This window comes from Nuphar pumila, chromosome 7 (genome assembly GCF_984573655.1).
Source record: "Nuphar pumila chromosome 7, dmNupPumi1.hap1.1, whole genome shotgun sequence".
In the NCBI taxonomy this organism is placed as follows: Eukaryota; Viridiplantae; Streptophyta; class Magnoliopsida; order Nymphaeales; family Nymphaeaceae; genus Nuphar; species Nuphar pumila.
Window position 1 is genome coordinate 124788962 of NC_143255.1, and position 13627 is coordinate 124802588.

Below are 13627 nucleotides of genomic sequence, written 5' to 3' on the forward strand. Positions count from 1 at the left end.
CTTCAACACTAAAAAGACCTTCAAATTGCTCTTCTGAAATCCTACCCAACTTGGGCGATGAAAAATAAGCCAGATTTCATATAATAAGAAATTTAAAACATGGTAATAGTTGGGGTGCTTTCAAATTTCACATTTGAAAAGCCACTATCATGTGGTGGCCTATAAACCAAATGCATGAGTATTAAAGCCAGATCAGACGTATTAACAGTGTTTGTAATGAAACCAGTGGCAGTAAAAGTCTTTTGGAGAAGAAAACAAAGCCAGTTTACTATGGGCACAAAGAGGTCTAAAAATCTAAATTTGGACAGGAATAAACTCAGAAACCTAAATAAACCAACAACTAGAGGTTGGACCAACTCACACCCCTCTGTTGGGTTGGCATCTGAAAATGCAGACCACTATATATGATAGGAGTCTGAACTGATGGGTCCATCATGGTACATCAATCATGGTTCAATGTGGACTGTTCATTAGCTTTGTGTGATCAATATAACAGACATACCATGTTCATCTGTGCTTTTCCAGAAAGATCATAATGCAACTTTTGCAGATGGTAATATGAAATATTCAAGATAATATGGTCAAATAATGAGAGAAATGAACCAACTAGAGTAGTCTAAAACCATTCACTCAATCTCAGTTACTGCTGGATTGACCCATAAAAGAGAAACATTTCTCAACAATAAAATTTGCTTTAAAGAAAAGGAGAAGACAGTTTCACAGCAAATGAGAGGTCAAGGTTGGACTATGCTCCACATGAGCATCGAGCAGATAAGCTTGCATAATTTGGGCCAACACACTCAAATGTCATGTTGCACCTACCTGTTTTTTGAGATGAATAGGTATTTAGCTATCTATTATGCTTATGTAAATCACATTGTCGCAAGTTTTCCATATTAATATGCTAAAAAAATTAAATACTTAATACAAAAGTTCAAAACTCAGACTTGAAACATGGAGATGACCAGGGCCAAGTCAAAGCATGTTTCTCCAAAAGATTCAGTGAGTCATTTAGAAAACCATGACTAGTGTATCTAGGTCTGAACTCAAAAGAAATCAGCTGAAACACAAAGGTACACCCAATTGACCATTAACATGAATAGTTATTTTAAAATAATATACAAAGAAAAGAGAAAAAAATAGTATAAATCATTGAATGTATACAAATAAGAAAGCTTCAAAGACAACTAACATAATTTGCAATTTGAAGGCACCATTTCACAAATTAGTTCATCTACAAATAATAGATTGTAGACGGCAATAACGCAAGCATTCTGCAAGAAAGAGCTACCAAAAGCAATAATGATACCTAGGACATGTACAATCATTTCACTGTCAATCTTATGTTGCAAGCAACAAACTAGCCATTTTCAAAGGATTATGAATCCCAAAAGTCTGTCACACACTGAAAAAAAGAGAAAAGAAGATTACAGCAAACCTACAATGATCATTAGGAAAAGACCATCACAGCAAGAGGAGTCAGATACTGCAAGTAAAGAACTCAATAATGATCACTGATCTAGGTAAATTTGCAAACCCCCAAAAAGCAATTGGTGTGCATGCTCCTCAAAAAAACTCATCATTATTTAGCCTTTGGTTCTCATTATTGTAATGCTCCCCTTCCCTCCTTCAGTGTGGATTTTAGTCAAGGCAACAACAGGCTTCCCTGAGAATGCGGAAGTAGGATATGATGGAACAGCATCCTTGTTCTTCTTGTGCTTTGATCTTGATGCTTGGGGAGTGAGTATCAGTTGATTGATGTCACTTAGTGTCACATCTCCTTGCATGCCACACGGTTTAATGAGGGTAAATGGGTAAGCAACAGGCGTGGATGATTTTGTAGGAGTTTTGATGAAGGATGGTGTACCTGATATGGAACACTATTAGAAATACATGAAGGCTTAATTACTCTAAATAGTCCAATTAAAACTGGTTCAAACTATTGTCTTTCATAGTTGGCAGTCTTAACCTCGAGTAGTCCATGTAAGTAGCTTGAATCCAACATTTATAGTTGGCATGTCAGACTTCGGCAGAGCTGCTTGGAACTTAGGCAACAGGTTCTCAGTTGCCAATTTTTTTTCGCAATGTTATCAGAACCAAATCAAATTGGCCTCAAATTATTCGCTTCAGGGTCAAAATGGGGCCTGCTAAAAAATCAGCCAATTCAACCGTGAATTGGTGGAATCAGGCTGAATTGGGGTTGAATCAGCCCATTTTCTGTAATTTTTTTATGTTTTTTTTAATTGAAAAATAAGTTGACTGATTCATCCCGATTTGGTTTAAGCCTGAATCAGCTTGATTCTCTGAATCTTTTTGAAAATTGATTCAGTTTCATAAACCAATCTTGCCAACATTGGTTTTTAGGCTCATTCACTCTTAATTCAGACCTGGACAGGGTAGATCGAATGAAGACATATTTCAAATGCAATTTGAAATTTACAGACAGAAGATAAATACCCGTAAAATAAGTAGAAGGAGCTTGAGGTGTAGATTCTTGCCGTGCATCCATTTCCATCTCAGGTGGCACAGTGCAAAACTCTGAAGTAGTACAACCAGAAACACATATATCAACAATTTGAATTTTTCTATTAAAAGAATTTGATGCATAAGCAAAATGCTTTACACACCTGATACATCGAGTTGTTCCTCAGAGACGCCCAAAAAGTTACTGTTTAACATTTCATAAGATAAAACTGTTCCTCAATATGTTAGGCAACATAAATTTAGTAAGTGAAGGTAAGTAGCAATTACATGTCATCTGAACTGATCTGCATTTGATGCTCATTAAAGCACTCTACCATCCATTCCTCTGGTGACTGACCTAAACACTCACTGCCAGAGCTGCAACGTCCTTCTAATAGAAATGAAGTAATTAGGAGTTAAAAACCTCTGGGACACAAACTTTACATGTATATTTGTGTGAAAGTATGTGTTAACATAGACGTCTGCTAGTATGCAAAAATTTTTAAATGTACATATGAATCTGCATAGATAAACCGAACAGGCAACAAAGATCTCCAACTCTGTAAGAGTGCAAGTAGAGAACGTCTGCACTCGTGCACACACACACACACACACACACACACACACACACACACACACGAGTACACAATTAAGGAGACCAACCAGGAACTCTTGAAACCCAGAGTTGATCTTCAGGAACTGCATCGGAAAAATATAGATCTGTGCTTTCTTCTATCAAAGAATCCTCTCTAACCTGATATTAGAACACGATTTTTTTCTCAGTTGTGAGCGAAAAGAAAAACACAGACACCTAACACCACCAGAACCAGCCAACAAAAAAAATTGCACTTAAATTGATAATACAGGAGAGCTTTCACGAACCTTAGATTTAACAAGAACAGATGAGTTTTTCTCTTCAGTCGTTTCTGATGAAGAAAACTGCAGCATGCGCCGCCTTTTCAGTTGTGATGAAGAGCCCCTACGCTCTTCCATTCCCTTGTCAATTACCACTGCAGTTTTAAAGTGCAAGTTATGGACTTTAACTTCGAAATTTGACTTATAGATTGTTCCGTAGAATGAACCAACAATGCAGCTGTTTCTCTATCTACCAAGTTCAATGACAGAAAGACTGAAGCTTTTCAAGGGATGTGTACCTTGATCAGTGACAGAGGAAACAGGGTAATCAAAACCAGCATAATCCTTTATCGGAGTTGTCTCATCAAACACGGACCATGAATCCTTTCCACTTTGGTTCAGTTCATCCCACAGGCAACGTGAAATATCTAAACACAACCAAGTCCTCGTTTTAGAAAAGCACATGGATGCCATAGACCAAAAAAAAATGCAACAAAGCATTCAACAAAAACATACCAAGGGGAGAATCTGATTGAAACCTGATGTCATCTTGCCATTCCCAGGCCTCGTTACTAACCATTTTTTCACAAAAATACACGCAGAAAAATATAATTTAGATTTCTTATTCACAGTAACCAGGAGTATAACTCAGGTTTCTTGTGAAATTACCATAAAAGTAACTCTACAAGACCAATATATCATTTAAAACTTTATTAAAAGAAAGGTCACCCTTGCTCTTTTGACAGTATGGCATCAAAGAAAGATACAAAGCAGGAACCAAAATCAAAATGAAAAAAAATATTACAAAAAGAAGAATAGACCAATCTATAGAAGAAAAGGCAAACAGATGGTAATATGAGAAGCTGTAGATCTGACAGTAAATTTCCCAAAAAGTAGAAGTGATACCATGAACGAAGAAATGGTGCCCAATTCAACAGCTTGATCCAGAAGAAAAATACCAAGATAGACCGAAACTCTCTATCACAATATGCAATAAAAAACTCCAACGATCTACTTCACAATGTTTAATAAAAAACTCCCATAAACATTAAGAAAACAACAAATCTATGCATAAAAAACATGCACATACTTAGGTTGAAAAAAATTAACCGATACCCACGAACCCATTTGAGCACATTTATCAAATGAGTGTGTCCCCAAAAACAATACCACGAAACAACTGAACCCCAAAACGTTTCTAAGATACAAAAACAAAAGGAAAAAATTAACAAGAGGAGTTTTTGTAAATATACGAGAAACCGACTATCTTCCCAAAAACAGTCCACCAAAAACAAATTCATTGCAGAGGAGAAACTCACCCTGCATTGGCCAAATCCATCTGGTGGTGGTAGGAAGAAGTCGGCCTTGACATTGGTAGACTGTGTGATAGCGTTGCCCCGGTCCATTTAAAGTAACCGTTAGGATCGCAATTTCTCTGTTGGCATTTCTCTTTTCTTTGTTTTTGGTGTTTTTTAATAAAAAAAGACATAAAGAGAGATTATTGTGAAAATACTCCCCTAGTGAGAGAAACTGATTTTCGTCAAAGATACAGCTCTAGAGAGAGAGATTTCTCTGAAAGACGCTTCTCTATAGAGAAAGAGAGGGAGAGAGAGAGAGAGTCGGTTACATTTGGGTATATGCTCTGATAAGCACTGCTAAATATTAATCATTAAAAACTTAATCAAACTGGTAACATTAAATAAGAGTGGTCGTGTCTTTTCATTATTTTATACTAATGATAATAGCAATCTTAGTCTAATTAACATTAAATATTTGTTAACCAATGACTAGAAGACTTCCTTTTTCACTTTAAAGCGTTGAGAATTGACGGAAGTGACTTATTACATGCACACTCTCAATAATGATCGTTAAAAATATTGGAAACTCACCTTATCATTTATTCTAAAGAAATCATATAACTATGCATGCATCGGAATGAGTTAATGACAGTCATTTGTTTGAAAAACAGTAAAAAAAAAATCATTAACTCTAAGGGATATTTATGTCTTTTAACATTGATGAGTTCATTTCAGTCTGCTTGAGGGTGAAAGGCTATGAGGACTCAGCTGAATTCCCGGTGGACAGTATCCCAGATCTTTTTAGTATGACCCTTTTAGACTTTACCTTTCTTTTAGGCTTAAAAATTAACCATTTGAGAAGTACAGTGAATTCTAAACGTTACTTCCTGTTATAACACTTCCTTTGCAGAAAACAGCTTGTATAATCACTCTGTTTTTTTCTAAACCACGTGTAAATGAATAATTAAGCTCATTTTTTCAGAAGCTCTAGTGCTTTGGAAGTATTTTAATTAGTTAATACTGTGTTTGAAACGCATTAGGCCTCTTGCCATCTTGGGATTACAATTTACAGCACAAATGGTCAACTTCAAATGACCAATCCTCATCTAGTTTTTTGTGATACAGTGAAGAATAGTGGCTTTATTAGGGAGAAGGATCTTTCATTTTAAAGATGCATTCTTTGAGCGAATATGGAATCTTTAAACTTGACTGGGTAAGCTTTGCTACCTTTGGCATCATACTTTACATAATTTACTATGGTATTATAATTGATCAAATTTACTTTTAATATTGACCACATGGTCCCCACCCATATGCTAGGGGCGACTTATGAACCTAACCAAGTTGATGGGATGTCATGAGTTCAAAACTCACAGGTGTGCATCCTTTGTCCCGCAACCAATGTTTGGCGTAACGCGTCCATTATTCACTGTTCTTTTTGTTCCACATACCCCTCTTACAAAAATGACAGGGACATGCGAAACTATTAAAAAAAAACATCGACGAGCACGATGCACCCATCGATGTGTCTCTCTCCCTCATGTGCCAGACCTCTCTCTCTCTCTCTCTCTCTCTCTCTCTCTCTCTCTCTATATATATATATATATATATATATATATATATATATATATATATATATATATATCGGCCAACTCGTCGACAATCTACTGCATCGTGTTCTGAATGAACTCGTCGAAGGACTCAAGCTGCAGCCACAACAGCCCCTTTTCCTCGAAGTAGGCACCGATGACTGCCCACACATCCGCCTGATCTCGTCGTCGTCGTTCTTGACTACAACATCCACTTCGGCTTACATCCTCTCGACCAAACCCAAAGGTGCAACCCAACAAGCACACAAATCTTAGAGTTAAGGTAATGCGAAAAAACGAATTCAAGGATAAAACGCTGAAAAGATTGATCGGATGAAGAAGAGGCAATTCACCCATACGAGCAACAACAGCACGTTGTCGTGCACTCGGCCGCGGTGCTGCCAGCGACCTCTCCATGAATGGCATGCTCCTTCTTCAAGCAAGGGTTGCCACTGGTGACCTCCGCAAACGGCGAGCTCCTACTTAAGTAGGGGTTGCTGTCGGCGACCTTCGTGAACGGTGAACACCGGCTTCTACGAATGACTTGTGCTGACAACCTTCACAAATGGCAAGCTCCTTCTTCAGCAGGGGTCGCTACCGATCTATCGGTCGGTGCATGATTAGCGATTTTCATTGAACGCATCAGAGCCACAGTGAATCTGACCCGCGATGCTGAAAAGCTATCCCTCCTGTCGAATTTTGATGAATTCAGGGGTTTCTTGCTACCAAACTATTGGGTTTCCCTCTTTGTGGGATCCATTGGTTCGATGCACATTCAGTATCGTTGCTAAATTCCAAGCATGATGCCTGATCTTCTTGAGGATGATTTTCTTATTCGCTGGATAGCGATTTATAGAAGTCCTCTCATCGGAATGATGATTCAGCTGTTTAGAGTTTAAGGAATAGTGATTTATCGATAATGATTTGGCAAAGAGTGCTTTAACCTGAATAGCGATTTTTAGTAGTCGCTGGATAGCGATTTGTGGTATCGCTGCATAGCGATTTGTAGTAGTCACTGGATAGCAATTTGTGGCTTTAGGTAGATAGTGATTTGTTCTAATGCGCTTCAGGTGCATTGTAAGTTGTGCAAGACATTTAGTCTTCCACATTAAATGTGGGTCTTGTCCTTTATTTAAGAGATGGATGAGAGAGCAAAATAAGAAATCGAATAGAGCGAAAAGGTGTGAAAAACTTTTTTCAGGACAGATTAAGAGATGAAAGGGTGTGGAGTGAACAAAAGCAAGAAGTGCTGCTACACTTCTTTCAAGACAGCTTCCTCAAGCTGGTTCTTCAGATCATTCATTCTTTGTTCCTCAGTGAGGTATATCCTCTTGTTCATTTCGTTACACCTTTTGTGTTTGTAAGGTTTATGCCTTTTGGCCACTCTGTAATCTTTGTTTGAAGAAAGTAGACGTTGTTGACCTATTGGTTGTCGTGAACATACCTCAGTTGAGAGGGAACCACGTAAATCGTTGTGTGTTGTTTTGTTTCCGCTATTGGTTTGTTTTAGTTTTATTTCTTCCACTATCATTACTTTATTGTTTCCATCGATTCACACTTGTGGGTAGACCCGATATGTCCGTTTCAACCCCAACAATCTGGTATCAGAGTTTTGGTTTCTAGTCTCAAATCATCATATATTTGTGTATGAGTCATGGAGAACAACGTCAGTCACATAAACAGTTTGAATGGCACAAACTGGATGACATGAAAAACAAAAATGGAAGACCTTTTGGTTTGTAAATATCTGGATGAACCTATAGAGGGTGATAACAACAATCCGGAAGAGATAAAAGATGACGAATGGAGAAAGCTAGACCGAAAGGTTGTCGGTTTTATTCGGTAATAGATAGATGATAGTTTCTTTCATCATGTATCCATAGAAACTTCAGTGCATGGTCTTTGGACCAAACTGAAAAATCTTTATGATAAAAAAATGGTAGTGAATAAGGCCTTTCTATTTCGAAAACTTGTGAACCTCAAATACAAAGAGGGCAGCTATTGCAGAGCATTTAAATGAGATCAAAAGCATTATAAATCAGTTGGCTACAATGAAGATCACTTTTGATGATGAGTTGCAAAACTTATTGCCCCCTAGTTCCCTTCCTGAGAGTTGAGAAACCTTGGTGGTCACAGTCAGTAACTCCGCACCTGATAGAACGGTAACGATGAGCCAAGTTACCACTAGTCTTCTGAATGAAGAGACGAGAAGAAAGTCATCAGGTCCTTCTACCTCTGAGGCACTTGTGATTGAAAACTAGGAGAGAAGCAGGAATAAGAGCAAGGATATGCACTACCGTGGCAAATCAAGAGGCCACTCACACTCGAGCTCAAAGAAAGATGTCTAGTGTTATTATTGTCCCAAGAAGGGGCATATGAAGCGGGAGTGCAGGAAGCTCAAGTTCAAGGAGCAAAGCAAAGAGAAGAGCTCAGAAGAAAAGCAGTGTCACAAACGCAGTCACAGATAGAGAGCTCATGGTTATCTATGATGGCACTAGCAACAATGTGATCGGTCAAAAAATTGATTGGGTTGTTGACTCTGGAGCTTCATTTCATGCTACCTCACGGGCTGATTTCTTCACTTTCTACTCTCAAGGTGATTTCAGGAATATCCGAATGGAAAATAAAGATGTGTCAAAGATTGTTGGCATTGGCGATATTTGCTTGAAAACAAACGTTGGCTGCAAATTATTGCTGAAAGATGTGAGGAATGTACCAGACATCTGACTTAATCTGATCTCTACCAAAAAGTTGGATGATGAGAGCTACAACAACACCTTCAGTGATGGAAGGTAGAAGTTAACCAAGAGTTCCTTGGTGGTAGCAAGAGGACCTAAGACCTGCTCCCTCTACAGTTTGCAAGCGAAGATCTGCAAGAGTGTTGTGAATGTCGTGGAGACTGACTCATCCACAGAGTTATGACATAAAAGGCCTGGGCATATGAACGAAAAGGAGTTGCAAGTCTTGGTGAAGAAAGAGCTCCTAGTGGGGGCTGAAGGTACATCTTTGGAACCTTGTGTTCATTGCTTCCATGGTAAACAGAAAAGAGTTTTTTTCCATAGAAGCATTGCATCTAGAAAATCTCATATTCTAGATCTTGTACATTCTGATGTCTGTGGACCTTTGAAGGTCAAGACACTTGGTGGTGCATTGTACTTTGTAACTTTCATTGATGATCACTCTAGAAAAGTCTGGGCTTATACACTGAGAACTAAAGACCAAGTTCTAGATATATTCAAGCATTTTCAGACCATGACTGAAATAAAAACTGGCAGGCAGTTGAAGTGTGTTCGCTCAGATAATGGTGGCGAATACATTGAGCCATTTGATCAGTATTGCACCAATCATAGCATTAAGCATGAAAATATTATGAGGATGACACCTCAACAGAATGAGGTTGCTAAGTGAAATAATCACATCATCCTTGAGAGAGTCAGATGTCTGCTGTCACACTCTAAATTGCCAAGATCTTTTTGGGGTGAGGCAATGAGGACATCAGTTGATCTTATCAACTTGTCTTCTTCTATTCCCTTTGAAGGGAGATGTTCCAGAGAAAGTTTGGACAGAGAAAGAACCTTCCTATTGACATTTAAAGAGTGTTCGACTGCAGCGCTTTTGTTTATGTTTTGAAGAAAAAGAGGTTCAAGCTTGATCCAAAAGCCAAGTAGTGCATATTCCTTGGCTATGGACATGAAGAATTTGGCTATAGGCTCTATGACCCTGTTGATAAGAAGGTGGTCAGAAGTTGAGATGTTGTCTTCTTGGAAGATCAGACCATTGAAGACATTGGTAAGTCTGAGCCATCAGAGTCCAGTAAATGTGATCTTGTTGACTTAGATCCCCTTGATGTGCCAGTTGTTCAGGATTTCATGGAGGAGATGTCACCTCCTCACAATGATACAAAGGACGGATATAATGAGACAAAAATTGAAGGGGAGCCAACACCCCAAGAGTCACTTCCTCAAACTCCGATAAGGAGGTCTACCAGAGAGAAACAATCATCAAGAAAATACTCATCGAATGAGTATGTGATGATTACAGATCAAGGTGAGCTAGAAACTTTTGAAGAAGTTTTGGAGGATGAAAACCAAACTGAGTGGCTTAAAACAATGAAAGAGGAAATGAATTCATTGCATGAGAATTACACATTTGATCTGGTAAAGACACCTAAAAGGAAGAAGGTGTTGAAGAACAAGTGGGTCTTCAGGCAGAAGACTAATGTGATCAACTCTCAACCTAGATACAAGGCACGACTTGTAGTGAAAAGTTTTGCTCAGAAGAAAGGAGTTGATTTTGATAAAATCTTCTCACCAGTTGTAAAGATGTCCTCCATCCGAACTATGCTCGGTATAGATGCAAGCATGAATTTGGAAGTTGAGCAGCTTGATGTGAAGACTACATTTCTGCATGGTGACTTGGAAGAAAAAAATTATATAGAGCAACCTGAGGGCTTCATTGACAAGGGTAAAGAGCACCTAGTCTGCAAGCTGAAGAAGAGCTTGTATGGATTGAAGCAAGCACCAAGACAGTGGTATAAGAAGTTTGATTCATTTATAATTGAGCATGGATATTCAAGAACCTCCACAGACCATTGTGTGTTTGTGAAAAAAAATTCAGATGGTAATTTTACAATTCTCTTGCTTTGTGTGGATGATATGTTGATTGTGGGCCAAGACATCAGCATGATAAACAAGTTAAAGTTGGAGCTGAATGAGACCTTTGCCATGAAAGATTTAGGTCCAACAAAGCAGATTCTTGGGATGAGAATCGTTCATGACAGATCACATGGGCAGATCTGGTTATCGCAAGAGAAGTATATCAGAAAGGTTCTTGAGAGGTTCAACATGGACAAAGCAAAGCCTGTTAATTGTCCACTTGCAGGCCATTTCAAACTTAGCTCAAGTCAATGTTCTGCAAATGATGAAGAAGGAATCGAGATGCAGAAAATTCCCTATGCTTCGGCAGTAGGTTCGTTGAGGTATGCTATAGTGTGTACTCGACCAAACATAGCTCATGTTGTTGGAGTTGTTAGTTGATTTCTGTCAAATCCAGGGAAGGAACACTGGGCAACAATGAAATAGATTCTGAGGTATCTATTGAGGTATCTATAGGGCACTTCAAAGTTGAGCCTGTGTTTTGGAAAGGGTGAACCTATTTTTGATGAGTTCACAAATTCTGATATGGCTGGTGATGTAGACAGTAGAAAGTCTACTTCTGGGTATCTGATTACTTTTGCAGGGGCCAGTTGCATGGCAGTCAAAATTACAGAAATATATAGCTCTCTCCACTACAAAGCTGAGTTCATCGCCATTACAAAAGCCAGTAAGGAATTGTTGTGGGTGAAGAAATTCTTGCAAGAGTTGGGCTTGAAGCAAGAAGAGTATGTTCTTCACTGTGATAGCCAGAGTGTGATTCACTTGAGTAAGAATTCCTCGTTTCATTCAAGATCAAAACATATCGATATACGATACCACTGGATTCGAGATGTCTTGAATAAAAAATTGCTGCAACTGGAGAAAGTGCATACTGATGACAATACATCAAATATGTTGACCAAGTCATTGCCCAAGGACAAGCACGAGAAGTGTTGATTCCTAGTAGGAATGGAAGAAGCTTCTACATAAGTCAGGAAGGAGAAGAATTGTTGGGTTTTCCTCCTTTGTGGGATCCATTGGTTCGATGCACATTCAGTATCGATGCTGAATTCCAAGCACGACGCTTGATCTTCTTGAGAATGATTTTCGTATTCGCTGGATAGCGATTTGTAGAAGTCCTCTCAACTGAATGACGATTCAGTTGTTCAAAGTTTGAGGATCAACGATTTGTCGATAACGATTTGGCAAAGAGTGCTTTAACCTGAATAGCGATTTGTAGTAGTCGCTGGATAGCGATTTGTGGTATCGCTGCATAGTGATTTGTAGTATCGCTGCATAGCGATTTGTGGTATCGCTGCATAGTGATTTGTAGTATCGCTGCATAGCGATTTGTAGTAGTCACTGGATAGCGATTTGTGGCTTCAGGTAGATAGCGATTTGTGCTAATGCGCTTCAGGCGTATTGTAAGTTGTGCAAGACATTTAGTCTTCCACATTAAATGCGGGTTTCATCCTCTATTTAAGGGATGGATGAGAGAGCAAAATAAGAAGCCGAAGAGAGCGAAAAAGTGTGAAAAAACTCTTTTAGGGCACCGAAAGGGTGTGGAGTGAACAAAAGCAAGAAGTGCTCCTACACTTCTTTCAGAACAACTTCGTCAAGCTGGTTCTTCAGATCATTCGTTCTTTGTTCCTCAGTGGGGTATATCCTCTTGTTCATTCTGTTACACATTGTGTATTTGTAAGGCTTATGCCTTTTGGCAACTCTGTAATCTTTGTTTGAAGAAAGTAGAAGTTGTTGACCTATTGGTCGCCGTGAACGTACCTCAGTTGAGAGGGAAGCTATTGATTTGTTTTGGTTTTATTTCTTCCACTGTCATTGCTTTATTGTTTTCATCGATTCATACTTGTGGGAAGACCCAATACGTCCATTTTAACCCCATCACGAACATTAAACAACAAATATTTAGATACAATCCAAACAAACATTAAACTTGGAACAATTGTTACTAAATGACCAAAACCAATGTTATGTTTCATTTTTTTTGTTCATTTCGTTCGACCCTGAACAAGCCATCAAACATACCCTTAACAAAAAAGACATGAGGTTTTACACCAATGAACTCGGTGAGCAAAGAGATTTTAACTTGATTATCCAAAAAGAAATACATGTAATCTTATAGCATGGGTTCTATGAGCCGGCAGATCAAGTGCAATCACACTACTTACTTTATTGTGCCACTGCACCTTACCTGACCTGACCTCCATCTCTGGGTGCAGCAGCATACTCAAAATGTACAATGTGATTGCACCTGATCCTTCCTTGTTCAATGGGGGCACATACACCATTGGGGCTCTGCTTGTCTGATAGGAACAGCTGATGCACGTAGGGACATTGCAAGTTCTAATGCCAATGGTATCATTGTATAACTAGTAGGGGTCTGTCCTGTAAAAAAAAAGTGAGCAGATACAGTATTTAATGGGCCTAGACATGAACAATCATAACTGAGGTGTGAGGTAGGTTGGTCATTTAAAACCTCTCAAGGCACATGAATGCCATAACGAGGAAAAGAAGGGAAAGTGAGACATCCTCTCCATGAACAAATGTTTGTTGGTATTGAATTGATGATGAAATATGAACAAGTGATGTAGAGACAAAAATGAATGCCATAATAAGGAAACAAAATGATACTTGATTCATTTTATTATAAATATATTTATGTATTTTATTTATCACTAATAAATTTTACTAATATTAGAGATGATGACGATGGGGGTGGGGGTTGTGAGAACGTGCGCCCTGCTTTTGAGGAGGGGCGTGCAGGTGTGGT

General features: G+C 38.6%; 1 protein-coding gene across 1 annotated transcript; it reads right to left on the minus strand.

Annotated features, from left to right (window-relative positions):
• Window positions 1-1586: 1586 nt before the first annotated feature.
• Window positions 1587-3898, minus strand: LOC149833340 (protein XRI1-like). Its single transcript, XM_090013414.1, has 7 exons — window positions 3835-3898; window positions 3618-3746; window positions 3328-3473; window positions 3127-3217; window positions 2628-2693; window positions 2458-2538; window positions 1587-1867 (listed from the first exon to the last, which is right to left on the minus strand). Exons 1-7 carry the CDS (start codon window positions 3896-3898, stop codon window positions 1587-1589), a joined length of 858 nt encoding a protein of 285 aa, XP_089869540.1.
• Between the last annotated feature and the right edge of the window lie 9729 nt (window positions 3899-13627).